The sequence below is a fragment of the Prionailurus viverrinus genome, chromosome A2 (genome assembly GCF_022837055.1).
Source record: "Prionailurus viverrinus isolate Anna chromosome A2, UM_Priviv_1.0, whole genome shotgun sequence".
In the NCBI taxonomy this organism is placed as follows: domain Eukaryota; kingdom Metazoa; phylum Chordata; class Mammalia; order Carnivora; family Felidae; genus Prionailurus; species Prionailurus viverrinus.
The window spans coordinates 163,360,883-163,376,069 of record NC_062562.1 but is presented as its reverse complement, the minus strand read 5'-3'; the positions used below and the strand labels follow the sequence as shown (position 1 = coordinate 163,376,069).

General features: G+C 39.8%; 1 protein-coding gene across 2 annotated transcripts; it reads right to left on the bottom strand.

Moving 5' to 3' along the window:
* Positions 1–6,341: 6,341 nt before the first annotated feature.
* Positions 6,342–10,293, bottom strand: GIMAP2 (GTPase, IMAP family member 2). 2 transcript variants are annotated; one of them, XM_047832100.1, is made up of 3 exons: positions 10,011–10,290; positions 8,410–8,445; positions 6,342–7,569 (listed from the first exon to the last, which is right to left on the bottom strand). In XM_047832100.1, the coding sequence occupies exons 2-3, from the start codon at positions 8,435–8,437 to the stop codon at positions 6,608–6,610; spliced, it is 990 nt and encodes a 329-aa protein (XP_047688056.1). In that variant the 5' UTR covers positions 8,438–8,445; positions 10,011–10,290; the 3' UTR covers positions 6,342–6,607. The 2 variants fall into 2 exon arrangements, with proteins under 2 accessions (XP_047688056.1, XP_047688065.1); XM_047832109.1 differs by lacking the exon at positions 8,410–8,445 and having other exon boundaries at positions 10,011–10,293.
* Between the last annotated feature and the right edge of the window lie 4,894 nt (positions 10,294–15,187).

Genomic DNA, 15,187 nt, shown 5'->3' with positions numbered 1-15,187 from the left:
AAACTTCTGTTTAATAATGAAGCAGGAAAAAAAAAGAGGGAAACGAAGGCAAAAGAGTATGATATACGATTTAGAGAACTCAGAGACTTATTAAAGAGGAAAAACATCTGAATAATAGGCGCCCCAGTAGATGAGAGAGAAAAAGGGGTAGAAAATTTATGTGAACAAATAATTGCAGAAAACTTTCCTAACCTAGGGAAAGACACAGACATCAAAATACAGGAAGCACAGAGAACTCCCATTAGATTCAACAAAAATCAAAGATCAACAAGGCTTATCATAATCAAATCACAAAATACACAGACAAGGAAAGAACTATGAAATCAGCAAGGGAAAAAAGTCCTTAACCTACATGGGAAGCCAGATCTGGTTCTCAGCAGACTTATCCACAGAAACTTGGCAGGCCAATAAGGAGTGGCAGGATATATTCGATGTGCTGAATCAGAAAAATATGCAGCCAGGAATTCTTTATCAAGCAAGACTGTCATTCAAAATAGAAGGAGAGATAAAGAGTTTCCCAGACAAATGCAAAATAAAGAAGTTTGCGACTACCAAACCAGCCCTGCAAGAAATTTTAAGTGGGATTATCTGAGGGGAGAAAAGATGAACCAAAACAAAAAAAGACCAAAAGCAACAAAGACTAGAAAGGACCAAAGAACATCCCCAGAAACTCAAACTCTACAGGCAACAAAATGATAATAAATTCATAAATTTCAGTACTCACTCTAAATGTCAGTGGACTAAATGTTCCAATCAAAAGACATAGGGTAACAGAATGGATAAAAAAACAAGATCCATCTTTATGCTGTTTGCAAGAGACCTATTTTAGACCTAAAGTAACCTTCAGATAGAAAGTAAGGGGATGGAGAACCATCTATCATGCTAATGGTCTCCAAAAGAAAGCCAGAGTAGCCATCCTTATATCAGACAATCTAGATTTCAAAATAAAGACAGCAACAAGAGATGAAGGAGGGCATTATATCATAATTAAGGGGTCTATCCATGAAGAAGACCTAACGATTGTAAACGTTTATGCCTCCACCATGAAAGCACCCAAATATAGAAACCAATTAATCACAACCATAAAGAAACTCATTGATAATAATACCATAAGAGTAGGGGACTTCAACGCCCCACTTACAGCAATAAACAGATCATTTAAGCAGAAAACCAATGAAACAGTGGCTTTGAATGACACACTGGACCTGTGGACTTAACAGATATATTCAGAACATGTCATCCCAAAGCAGCAGAATACACATTCTTCTCAAGTGCACATGGAACATGCTCCAGAATAGATCACATATGGGACACAAATCAGCCCTCAACAAGTACAAAAAGATCGAGATCATACCGTGCATATTTTCAGACTACAGCACTATGAAACTCGAAATCAACCACAAGGAAAAATTTGGAAAGACAACACATACTTGGAGAGTAAAGAACGTCCTGCTAAAGAATGAATGGCTTAACCAAGAAGTTAAAGAGGAGATTAAAAGTATATGGAAGCCAATGAACATAACACCACAGCCCAAAACCTCTGGAACTCAACAAATGTGGTTATAAGAGGGAAGTATATAGCAATCCAGGCCTTCCTAAAGAAGGAAGAACGGTCTCAGGTACACAACCTAACCTTACACCTTAAACAACCGGAAAGAGAACAGCAAATAAACCCCAAACCAGCAGGAGATGGGAAATAATAAAGAGCAAAGCAGAAATCAATGCTATGAAAAACAAAAACAAAAAACAGTAGAACAGATCAATGAAACCAGAAGCTGGTTCTTTGAAAGAATTAACAAAATTGATAAACCCTTAGCCAGTTTGATCAAAGAGAAAAAGGAAAAAATGCAAATAAATAAAATCAAGAAAGAAAAAGGAGAGATCACAACCAACACAGCAGAAATACAAACAATAATAGGCGAATATTAGGAACAATTATATGCCAATAAATTGGGCCATCTGGAAGAAATGGACAAATTCCTAGAAACATATAAATTACCAAGACTGAAATAAGAAGAAATAGAAAATTTGAACAGACCCATAGCCAGTAAAGAAATTGAATTAGTAATCAAAAATCTCCCTACAAACAGGAGTCCAGGGCTGTAGGGCTTTCCAGGGGAATTCTACCAAACATTTAAAGAAGAGTTAACACTTATTCTTTTGAAGCTTTTCTAAAAAATAGAAATGGAAGGAAAGCTTCCAAACTCAATCTACGAGGCCAGCATTATCTTGATTCCCAAACCAGACAAAGATCCCACTAAAACGAGAACTACAGACCAATTTCCCTGGTGAATATGGATGCGAAAATTTCCAACAAGATACTAGCCAACTGGACCCAACAATACATTAGAATAATTATTCAGTAAATTCATGGGATTTATACCTGGGATGCAGGCCTTGTTCAATATCCACAAACCAATCAATGTGATACATCACATCAATAAAAGAAAGGAAAACAGTCACATGACCCTCTCAATAGATGCAGAGAAAACATTTGACACAATACAGCATCCTTTCTTTATAAAAACCCTCAAGAAAGTAGGGATAGAAGAATCATACCTCAAGATCATAAAAGCCATATACAAAAGGCCCACTGCTGATATCATCCTCAATGGTGAAAAACTGAGAGCTTTCTCCCTAAGGTCAGGAGAAGGACAAGGATGTCCACTATTGCTAGTGTTATTCAACACAGTATTGGAAGCCCTAGCCTTAGCAATCAGACAACACAAAGGAATAAAAGGCATCCAAATTGGCAAGGAGGAAGTCAAACTTTCACTATTTGCAGATGATATGATACTCTATATGGAAAACCCAAAAGATGCCTCCAAAGAATTCTTAGGACTGATATATGAATTCAAAAGTCACAGGATATAAAATCAATGCACAGAAATCGATTGCATATCTATACACCAGTTATGAAGCAACAGAAAGAGAAATCAAGGAATCAATCCCATTTACAACTGCACCAAAACCCATAAAATACCTAGGAATAAACCTAACCAAAGAGGTGATAAATCTATACACTGAAAATTATAGAAAGCTTATGAAAGAAATTGAAGAAGACACAAAAAATGGAAAAATATTCCATGTTCATGCATTGGAATAACAAATATTGTTAAAATGTTGATAGTACCCTAACAATCTACATATTCAATGCAATCCCTAACAAAATAACACAAGCATTTTTACAAAGCTGGAACAAACAATCCTAAAATTTGTATGGAAACATAAAAGACCCCGAATAGCCAAAGCAATCTTGAGAAAGAAAAGCAAAGCTGGAGGCATCACAATTCCAGATTTCAAGATGTATTATAAAACTGTAATAATCAAGACAGTATGGCACAAAGATATAAAACAGATGAACATAAGGGAAAGGAAGCAAAAAATAATATAAAAACAGGGAGAGGGACAAAACCTAAGAGACTCTTAAATATGGAGAACAGAGGGTTTCTGGAGGGGTTGTGGATGGGGGATGGGCTAAATGGGTAAAGGGCATTAAGGAAGACACTTGTTGGGATGAGCACTGGGTGTTATATATAGGAGATGAGTCACTGGATTCTATTCCTGAAATAATTATTGCACTATATGCTAACTAAGGAATGAAAATTTTAAAAAGAAGTAATAATTAAAAAAAATAGTCACTCAGATTGAGATAGATTTGGTTTCACTGTAGAATGTGCATACACTTTGCATCTACTGTTTTCATTATTGGAATTTTAGCCAAAGTTCCATTATGAATTTAACATCCTACTGTATTATAACCTTCTGTGAGCAAATATTTAAACAAAGAGACACACATACCTCCCAATAAAAAGTAAATACAGGTTTAATCTGAAAAAAATGTCTTTAACTACAGCGATTCTTTCCTAAGTACATTCAATTATTGTCACCTTTGCATTCAGGTTAATGCTGTAGATGAGGCAAAGCCAAAGGTTCTACTCCTGAGAAGCACTAGGGAGATGAGAGTCCCACGTGAAATACCCTGAGAGGGGCACCTGAGGGGTCAGTCAATTAAGTGTCCGTCTTCGGCTCAGGTGATGATTGCACAGTTCATGAGTATGAGCCCTGCATGGGCTCTGTGCTGAGGGCTTGGAGCCTGGAGCTTGCTTCAGATTCTGTGTCTCCCTCTCTCCCTGCCCCTCCCCAACTCATGCTCTGTCTCTGTCTCTGTCTCTCTCAAAAATAAAATAAACATTAAAAAATATTGAAATACCTTGAGAGCAGTGATGTCCATTTGTCTCCCATGGCAGAATGCAGGTAGAAAGTCCTTGATAGATATTACACATGGTGGTTCACACAATAGGAGAATGACATGTGCGACACATTCACTTCTCTCCAGCTTTAAGAGTTTATATCTATTTATCCATTCATTAACATTCATTGATTGTTTTACTTCAGGGTAGATTTTATACCATAATACTACAATGAGAATCTAAGAGCACCGGGCTGGCTCAGTCGGTTGAGTGACTGACTTTTGATTTCAGCTCAGGTCATGATCACACCATTGGTGGGCTGGAGACCCATATCGGGCTCTACGCTGACAGCTTGGAGCCTGCTTGGGATTCTCTCTCTCCCTCTCTTTCTTCCCCTCCCCTGCTTGTGCTTACTCTCCCTTTCCTCTGTTTCAAAGTAAATAAATAAACAAAACAACAACAAAAGAGTACACTGAGAATTTAGAGATAAGTAAAACAAAGTCCCTTTGGAGACTGGCTTCACTCACTCAGCATAAAAACTTTGAGAATCATCCATGTGGTGTGTGTCCATAGTTTGTCCTCTTTAATTGCTGACTAGGATTCCATCTTATGGATCACCACAGTTTATCACTTCTTTTTTATTTAGTCTTATGCCCATAATTGACTGCTCTTATCTCATTGCATTGGCTAAGACGTCTATCACGATGTTGAATAGTAAAGGATGGACATGGCTTGCTTTGTTCCTCAATATATCTTCAGTGATTCCCAGTTAAGTAAGTGAGATACTGGATTACAGTAGTTTGTATTTGTATTTGTATACACAAATTTGTATTTGTGTGTGTATAAATATTTTAAACAAGTATTCTCCACTTTTTATAAAAGTTTTTAAAATTTATTTTGAGAAAGAGAGAGAGAGAGAGAGGGAGGGAGAGCGAGCATGTGTGAGCAGGGGAGTGGCAGGGAGAGGAAGAGAGAATCCCAAGCAGGCTCCACACTGTCCCAAAGAGTCAGATGCGCTGCTCAATCCCAAGAACTGTGAGATCATGACCTGAGCTGAAATTGAGTCAGACATGTAACCAACTGACCCACCCAGGTGCCCCTGTCTACTCTTTTCTTGAGTGAATAGCTATTATATTATTTATCATGAATAGCTGTTAAATTTTGTCAAAGGCTTTCACAAGTCATCTATGGAAATAACCTTATGATTATTTTTCCTTAAGTCTATTGATAAGGTGAATGACATTAATAGATTTTCCAATAACGAATCAATTTTTCATTTATGTTTAAGAATGTGGTGTTGGAGTCTATTTGCTAGTATTTTATTTGGTATTTTTGTTTTGATACTCATGAGAGATATTGGTTTATAGTTTCATCTTTTTGTATGGTCTTTATCAAGCTTAGGTATCAATGCTATACTTCTTTTGAAAAAGCAGTTAGGGAAATTTCCCTTCATTTCCAATGTTCTGCAACAATTTAAAGAGCACTGGGACTATCTGAATGTTGAAGGTTCAGAAGAACTCCCATGCAAAACCATCTGGCCTTGGTACTTACTTTGTGGTGTGGTCCCTGAATGGCTTTCTCAATCTCTTCCATGTAAATTGGTCTATTTCACCTTCATCTGTCTAGTGGAAATAGTTTTGCTAATCTGTATTTCCCCAGGAAAGTTATCCATTTCATCCAGATCTTCACATTTATTTGTGAAGAAGTCTTAAATTTTAAAAATTTCTTCTAATTAATTGTCACAACCTCTTATCATATTGAAAATTTTATTTGTGTCCTTTTCCCCTTTTCTTATCCAAAAAGATGAGTAGTTTATTTTTTTTCAACAAACCAGAGTTTTAATTTATTAATTAGGCCCTGTATGTTTTATTCCCCACCACATTAATTTTTGTTTTTATCTTTATTATTTCCATACTTTCCTTTAGTTTACTTCCTTTTCATGGGTATTTTTTGGTGTGGGAATTGAATTTATTAATTTTCATTCTTCTATTCTTATTGGAGAAGTTTTGGGTGTGCTCCATTTTCCTTCCCTCATTTCTTTGTTTTTCAAAAATATTTATTTATTTTAAAGTGTACTTATTTATATTGAGAAAGTAGAGAGAGTATGAGTGGGGGAGGGGCAGAGAGAGAGTGAGACAGAATCTGAACAGGCTCCAGGCTCTGAGCTGTCAGCACAGAGCCCAACGTGGGGCTTGAATCTATGAAGCGTGAGATCATGACCTGAGCTGAAGTCAGACACTTAATCCACTGAGCCCCCCAGGTGCCCCAAGCAATGTCAAGATTTAAACACTTTACAGAATCTCAAACATTTACTGATGTCAGGCACTGCATTTTACAGGGGAAGCACCTGGACTCACCCCATATATGGCAGTGAGTAAATAATTGCTGACCTGTAACTATGCTCTACGAGTTATTCATTCCAGCCCAGTGATCTTTCTCAAAATTGTCATCAATATTCCAGCTATAAAGAACAGCAATCTACAGAACAAACTGCACATTCTAACGAGAAAGCAGTAAAACAAGTTGCACACTCTGTACAATGGACACAATAACAGAACTGGGAATTTGGCAAATAAATGAATACAAAATAAAATAAAGACGAATGTTTTGATTAGGCCTTGTTTCAGGCCATTTGATTCAGCTGAGTAACGTCTCTGAATTTGCATGTACTTCACAAGATCTCTTTTGAAATCCTTGAACCTTTCCTCTGACCACACAGGTCCACATTCTGATGCTGTTACTAGGCTGTAGAGCCCATTGGTATAGTGGTCACCCCTTTTCTCCAACACCAGGTCCTCAATCACATCCATTAGCTCCCTCACTTGGCCATCCCGATCACTCCCTGTAGCACAGTTGTTAAAGGCACACACTCTGCCCCCACATGCTGCCACCACCTTGCACAGGGCTTTGTTATCTGTGTCGCGGACGTAATCCGTCACGGATTCTCCCTCCAGGTCTTCCTTGTGGGTGAAGAGGACAATTGTGTGTCTCATGGCATCTTCTCCAAAGATCTCCTTCACCCTCTGCACGGCCTGCTGGTCCTGGTCGGTGAATCGGCCCAGCTGGGCCACCAGGAGCAGCACATGGGGTCCTGGTGCAGAGAGTAAGTAGCATCTCCACACCTCTTTGTACAAGGAATCAGAGTGGTCCTTCCCAGAAAACATATCCGGTGTGTCAATAATGACCATCTCCCTCCCTCCCCAGCTTCCCTCATGTTTACTGCAAGTCTTAGTGATGGACTGGGCACTCAGCCGCGATTCAAATGCTTGCATCCTGAGGATGCTGTTCCCTGTAGCACTTTTGCCGGTTCCTGTTTTGCCCACCAGCATGATTCTCAGCTCTGATCCTCTGGCGTGTTGGTTCTTCATACATGGTTCTGTAGAGCAAGTTTGCAGTGTCATGAATATACTGCTTACGCCAATGGGATATTTTTAACAATGGGAGATATTCCCACCTTATGGGCAAAGAGAATCTTCCAATACACTGTATTGTTAAAACAGAAGCTAACTCCATTATCAAATAAAACAAACAATGATTTTTAAAACATCTCAGTTTCTCTAGGAATGCCACGTTGGATCTTAGAAAAACATACTCAGGGGACGAGATGGATTTAGAAACATATGGGGCGCCTGGATGGCTCAGTTGGTTAAGTGTCCGACTTCAGCTCAAGTCATGATCTTGTGGTCTGTGAGTTCAAGCCCCGCATCGGACTTTGTGCTGACAACTCAGAGCCTGGAGCCTGCTTCGGATTCTGTGTCTCCTTCAGTCTCTGCCCCCGCCCACCCCCACCCCTGCTCACGCTCTTTCTCTCAAAAATGAATAAATGTTAAAAAAAAAAAAAAGAAAAGAAACATATCTTGTCATGCAAGGCTTGCCCAAATCACCCCGTACTGGCTGTCTAAAGTACACATTTTCTGAAGATCAGAGATGTGTAGTCAAGACTGTGAGTTCCATCTCACAGTCGGTTAAGTAACCTGACTCCGTTTCAAGGTCAGAGATGGTTCCTCTGACTTCTCTGGGCTGGGGTGTGTTCTTGACCACTAATGAAATGGCTGGACCAGGGAAATACTGGAATGAGCAGCATAAAATTTTTCTCTCTAATGAAGAAGCATCTGATAGCTTATGCTTTGCTTAGAGAGGGTAGAATGATTTTTATATAAAATAGGCAGAAAATATGGTAAAATAATCACACACACACAAGAATTCATATTCTTACCAGAATGACTGCATCCCTGTTGGTCCATTGCTGTTCCTGAGGGACAGAGAGGCCAGAGACCAATAATATATATATTATATATAAATGTTATTATAAATATATATTATATATGTTTATAAATATTATATATACAATGTATAAATGTATAATATATGTTATATTATACATTTATATTTATACATTTATTTAAAAAAATTTTTTTTTCAACATTTATTTATTTTTGGGACAGAGAGAGACAGAGCATGAACGGGAGAGGGGCAGAGAGAGAGGGAGACACAGAATCGGAAACAGGCTCCAGGCTCTGAGCCATCAGCCCAGAGCCCGACGCGGGGCTCGAACTCACAGACCGCGAGATCGTGACCTGGCTGAAGTCGGACGCTCAACCGACTGCGCCACCCAGGCGCCCCTATACATTTATATACTTACATTTATATTTATGTTTTTAGTTTATTAGTTCTGCATCATGAAAGACTCTTGTATTCCGAGAGCACTGTCATACCCATGGCTCGTTTGTTTACTCATAGCTGATGGGGGAGATAATTAATCTGTCTTACAGAGAAATAGAGTCCCTTGCCCAAAGTCACCTAGTGAGTTCAGAAGCGGGTTTAGTTTGTAAGCCCTACCTGCTCCTGGTCTCCACACCTACCTCTTCTCTACTTCCTCCATCCTCCCAAGACCTCCTGCCCCTCCTGCTCTCTTTGGCCTCACCATTTCCCTCTCTCACCTTCCTCTCTAAATCTGCCTTCCCCAGATGTGAGGTTCAGTCTTTTCTTTCCTTCTCTCCTTTCCCCACCTTGCTCCCTTCTTCCCTACCTCTCCTCTCTCTCCAACCCCACCACTCTGCCTTGCAGTCCTTGCAAGAGACTCCATGAATCAAGTATACTATCTTTGAATCCAGAAATACATTTCATTCAATCCATCAATTACTTGCATTTTCTTCTTTCCTCAACAGCATGAAGAAGCCCTAGGGTCTATCCCTTTTCCTATACATCGCTTTGTTTCATCAGATAGTTTTTCTCTTTTGCTTAAAGAGCTCTTTTTCTCACAGCATATACCAAAGTGACAAGGCACAGAAAACTCATGAGCACATGGGAATGTCCAAATTCTTTTCACTGACTTTATGTTAAGGAAGCTCTGTTTGCCAGTAACATGTAAACTAAACTATACGATGTTTACAGTTCCTGTAAACTGACTATACTTCAGGCAAAGCAGTCACTCTAAATTGTTTCCCTTAAAATCAGGAAAATTGTTCTTAAAATTTTTTTTTTAAGCATAGCCTGGGAAGTAGAAATCAACACTGAGGAACTTTTCGTGAAAGTGAGCTTATCTGATTTACTGTCAAAAAAACCACAACCAAACAACAAACAACAAAAACAAAAAAACAAAAACCCAGATGACTCCTTGTTAAAACCCGTGACTTGCCAGCTCAGCTCAAAGAGAAAGAAAATAAAACAAAAGCGCAGTCTATCTTCTTCCTCTTCTCAATCTCCACAGAGACTCCCTGCTGCAAAAGAGCCCCACCATGTGCCTGTGTCTGACATTCTCATTTATGCCACATGCACACAATAACAGTTAAAATAGGAAATTTAATCAGTAGTTACTTGCTATCAGGTGGACCGTGTTTTCTTGCCAGTAGTGGAACACCAGTGTTCGAATGATTTCAGCTGGACTGGAAAGAAAGGCAGGACTGCCTGCGGCAGATTTGATCCCTTCTCTGCAGGGCTGTGTCCTCACTGTTTCAAGTTTGCCCAAGTGCAAAGCCCCGCCCCTTGCGGAAGTTAAGCCTCTTTCTCACTGGTGGTAGCGACTGTTCTAAAGGCAAGTGTGGACTGGGGAGGACAAGAGCATGGAAGGGGCACCTCTAATGGGGTGCTGTGCAGAGACAGAAGTTTGCAGGAAGAGGAACCTGAGAGAAGCCCACTTCCGGAGTCAGACTGGAAGTTAACAGTCATTAACTCTTAAAGCATTTTGAAATAACTCACTCATGGCTTTCCTGGCACCCTGGCTTTTCTTTCCTGTCCAGCTCTGTAATTTCAGGGGACGCACTTCTGGGGATCAAAGATCTAGTCGTGTCTACAGTAATAATTCGAGTGTGGGCATTCAGGAAGAACAAACCAAAGAGTTAAAGATGAAATCGTTCAAATGCTCTTTCTTCTTATTTATGTGGCAGCCATCACAGCAGGGGAGAGAGAATATGGAGTTTACATTGCCTTCATCTCAGATTTGCAGTAACCTCATGTGGCTTTCTCTCCCAACCCACTGATGAGGAATAGTCCCACAACCCTGGCCTCACTACAGTAAGGCTGGGAAATGCAGTGGAGCCGTGGGATTTGGGTGAACATCACTACCTTGCTACACACGCCATTATGACTTTGCTTTGTATTCTTCCAGATTTGTTTCTACGCAGTTCCTTAAGTGTGCTAAAGAACAATACAATGTGGGTAACTCCTGCTTAATATCAGTAATCTATTTCTAAAAATAAGATATTCTGTGTCAAAACAGTAACAGAGACCTATTTTCTATTGTTTTATATGTAAAACAAATATAATGTAAATATAATACATCAAGCCAAAGCCTATCAATTTTCTAAATCATATATAAAATTCAGTAAAGCACTTATATATAATTAAAAAAAAAACAACACTTAGGGGCACCTGGGTGACCCAGTCGGTTAAGCATCCGGTTCCTGGTTTTGGCTCAGGTCGTGATCTCACAGGGAGATGGGGAGATACTGGTCAAAGGTAAAAGGCTTCAGTTATAAGATGACTAAGTCCCGGGGATCTAACGTACAGCATGATGACTATAGTTATAATTCTGGATTGTACCCTTGAAAGTTGTTGAGACAGCAGATCTGAAGCAACCTCAGCACACTCATAAAGAAGTGCAGCGAGAGTGCGTGAGGTGAACTAGCAAAGGCGGGGGTGGGGAGTGTGGAACAATCCATACCTGACGTTTGTTGCTGACTTCCAAAGTTTCATGGAAGTGATGAGTGCAAAGCAAAACAAAGGAAAGACACAATACAACAAACAAACAAACAAACAAACAAACAAGAACTCCCAATTTGGATCTTTTAAAAGAGGTTAGATTTAGAGGCTTGTCCATTGAAAAGTGTGAAGAATTGTTAGCTTAACATAGCACAGGATTTGCTGCCAAGGAATTGGTTTGAACTGATGCCCAAAGTTTTAAGAAGGGTCAGTCTCATAGTATAAAAATTAACGACTAGGGGCACCTGGGTGCCTCAGTTGGTTAAGCATCCCACTGCAGCCCAGGTCATGATCTTGTGGTCCATGGGTTTGAGCCCCGTGTCATGCTCTGTGCTGACAGCTCAGAGTCTGGAGCCTGCTTCAGATTCTGTGACCCTCTCCCTCTCCCCCTTCCCCCTCAAAAATAAATATTCAAAAAAATTTTTTTAAATTAATGACTAAACTTTTAAATTAAAAAATTTTAGGGGCACCTGGGTGGCTCAGTTGGTTGAGTGTCCGACTCTTGATTTCAGCTCAGGTCATGATCCCAGGGTCATGTGATCAAGCCCCACATCAGGCTCTGTGCTGTGTGTGGAGGCTGCTTGGGATTCTCTCTCTCTCTCTCTCTCTCTCTCTTTCTCTTCTCTCTCTTTCTCCCTCTGCCCGTGTGCCCTGCTCTCTCTCCCTAAACATTTTTTAATGTTTTATTTTATATTTTGAGAGAAAGAGAGAGACAGAGACAGAGCATGAGCAGGGGAGGGGCAGAGAGATGGAGACAGAATCCTAGGCAGGCTCCAGGCTCTGAGCTGTCAGCACAGAGCCCTACATGGGGCCCGAACCCATGAGCAGTGAGATCATGACCTAAGCAGAAGTTGGACACTCAAATGACTGAACCACCCAGGCACCACCAAAAAAAATTTTTTTTAAAATAAATTTTAAGTCATACAAAAGACATTAATAGAACCATTCAATTAGATTATGGGATTACCAGCAGCATCTCATCACCAAGAGTGTATGCTGGCAAGTGAGGGAATGCAAAGAGATGTCCATTTTGAATTTTATTCCATTGCTTTGTCTATGATCTGAGAGGATGGATCACAATCATCCCCTTCCAGAGCATCAACTACCATGACTTGAAGACAGTTCTAAGTTCCTTGGAATGGGACACAGACAAGTCTCAGGCATGGGTCATTCTGCTCTCTCCTATACCAGTTCATCCCCACACCATCTCAATCACTCTGAACAACCACTGTGACTGCTCTTTGACCTCCCTCCCCTCTCAGTGATTAAAGCTGACCAATAATCCCTTTAAATTCTGGACTTTACCTCAGTGTGAGGAACTAGGGAATTGAAACAACCAGGTCAAGAGTGCTGTCACCTTGGCAAAGGAGTGGAGGAGCTATCTTTGATGTTCCAGCCCCAGCAGGCACAGCATGGAGAAGAACCTCGTAACACGGTTGACAATGAAGAAGTCACAATCATGTGGCTCTCATCTAGCTGGATCCCAGCTCCCTGAAGCCATTCCAGTCACACCAATTGAAGTCCCAGTCTGCATGGAGGAGAAACAAGTTGTGCCCTCTGTCTCCTCCTGAATTGCTGGCACACGAAATCATGAGCATAATAAAATTGTTGTTTTATGGCACTGAGTTTTGGAGTGGTTTGTTATACAGCAAGAGAGAGTTGGGTCACCCATATAGATTCTTAGAAGTGGCATTGCTAGACAATTGGTACATGCACTTGTAATTTTGATAGATATTACTGGATTGCCTATAACAAAATGTTAACCAAATTGCATACATCAGCATTTTATTATTTCCCCATATCCGTGCTCATAATTTTGTTTGCCAATCTAATAAGTGAAAAATTGTATCTTAGTGTGATGTCCTTTTTTAAAAAATTTCTTCTTAATTTTTATTTTTAGAGAGATAGAGTCATGAATGGGGGAGAAGGGCAGAGAGGGAGAGAAAGAATCTTTTTTTATTTTTTTAATATAATTTATTGTCAAATTGGCTTACATACAACACCCAGTGTTCATCCCAACAAGTGCCCTCCTCAATTCCCATTACCCATTTTCCCTCTCCCTCACTCCCCCATCCACCCTTAGTTTGTTCTCTATATTTAAGAGCCTCTTGTGGTTTGCCTCCCTCCCTCCCTGTTTGTAAGTATTTTTTCCCCTTCCCTTCCCCCATGGTCTTTTGTTAAGCTTCTCAAGATCCACACATGAGTGAAAACATGATATCTGTCTTTCTTTGACTGACTTATTTCACTCAGCATAATACCTTCTAGTTCCATCCATGTTGTTGCAAATGCATGATTTTATTCTTTCTCATTGCCAAGTAACATTCCATTGTATATATAAACCACATCTTCTTTATCCATTCATTAGTTGATGGACATTTAGGCTCTTTCCATAATTTGGCTATTGTTGAAAGCGCTGCTATAAACATTGGGGTACACATCCCCCTCTGCATCAGCACTTCTGTATCCCTTGGGTAAATTCCAAGTAATGCTATTGCTGGGTCATAGGGTAGTTCTATTTTTTATTTTTTTTGAGGAACCTCCATACTGTTTTCCAGAGCGGCTGCACCAGTTTGCATTCCCACCAACAGTGCAAGAGGGTTCCCCTTGAGAGAGAGAATATTAAGCAGGCTTCACACCCAGCACAGAGCCTGATGTAAGGCTTGATCCGACGACCCTGAGATCATGACCTGAGCCAAAATCAAGAGTTGGATGCTCAACTGAGTCAGCCACTCAGGTGCCCCTTAATGTGATTTTTATATGCATTACTCAATATGAATGTGGATGAAAATTTTTCATATGTGTAAGAATTGTCATTTTCTTTATTGACTACTATTTTATATATTTGTTGCCCATGTTTGAATTCTGTTGTTAAACGTTTTTTTTTTTTTTAATTTTTTTTCAACGTTTTTATTTATTTTTTTGGGACAGAGAGAGACAGAGCATGAACGGGGGAGGGGCAGAGAGAGAGGGAGACACAGAATCGGAAACAGGCTCCAGGCTCCGAGCCATCAGCCCAGAGCCTGATGCGGGGCTCGAACTCACGGACCGTGAGATCGTGACCTGGCTGAAGTCGGATGCTTAACCGACTGCGCCACCCAGGCGCCCCGTTGTTAAACGTTTTGATATTGATTTGTAGAAGTTCTTTATGGGGCCCCAAATGATCATTTTACCTCTTCCTCTTGGATTTTCTTTTTAACTGCCAATTTTGTTCACTTTTATCATGGCTGGTATCTAGAAGAATGCCAAATAATCACAATGACAGTAGGCCTCCTTGTTTTATTCCTAACTTTTGTGGAAATACTTCAATGTTTCTCATTAAACAATATGTTTTGAGGTTCAGATGGAAAATTTTATTATGCTAAAAAAATAACCAGTTATTAAATGTTGAATTTTATCAAATTACCTTTCAATAGCTAAAGGGATTATCAGATTACGTGACCCCATGGCTTTATAATACATTAAATTATATGAAAGTATTTCCCAATATTAAACCTTCTTTGCATTCCACTTAAGGTATTGCTGGATTCTATTTGCTGATAGCTACTTTAGGCTGTCTTTCCAGCTCACCGGCTGTTCCTTTGCCCTGGTTCCAGCTATATCAGGTTTTGGGCTTCCCTCTTCCTTCCAAACATGACAGCCATCTTGTTTTTCTGAACAGTTTATGCCATTCTAGAGGAATTATCGTTCTATCTTTTAAGAGAATAATATTTTTACCATCACTATCTTTCCCCCATCACTACCTCCTTTCTTAGGCAAACCTGACATTGAACAAAAATTTTAGCATTATGAGTGTT

What these genes read in the sequence shown, in the direction of transcription:
- GIMAP2 (XM_047832100.1), bottom strand. Translation starts at nt 8,437, where the DNA reads ATGGACCAACAGGGATGCAGTCATTCTG. An exon ending in ACAGGGATGCAGTCATTCTG is followed by an intron (nt 7,570 to 8,409) that starts GTAAGAATATGA and finishes CTTGCTCTACAG; the next exon opens with AACCATGTATGAAGAACCAA.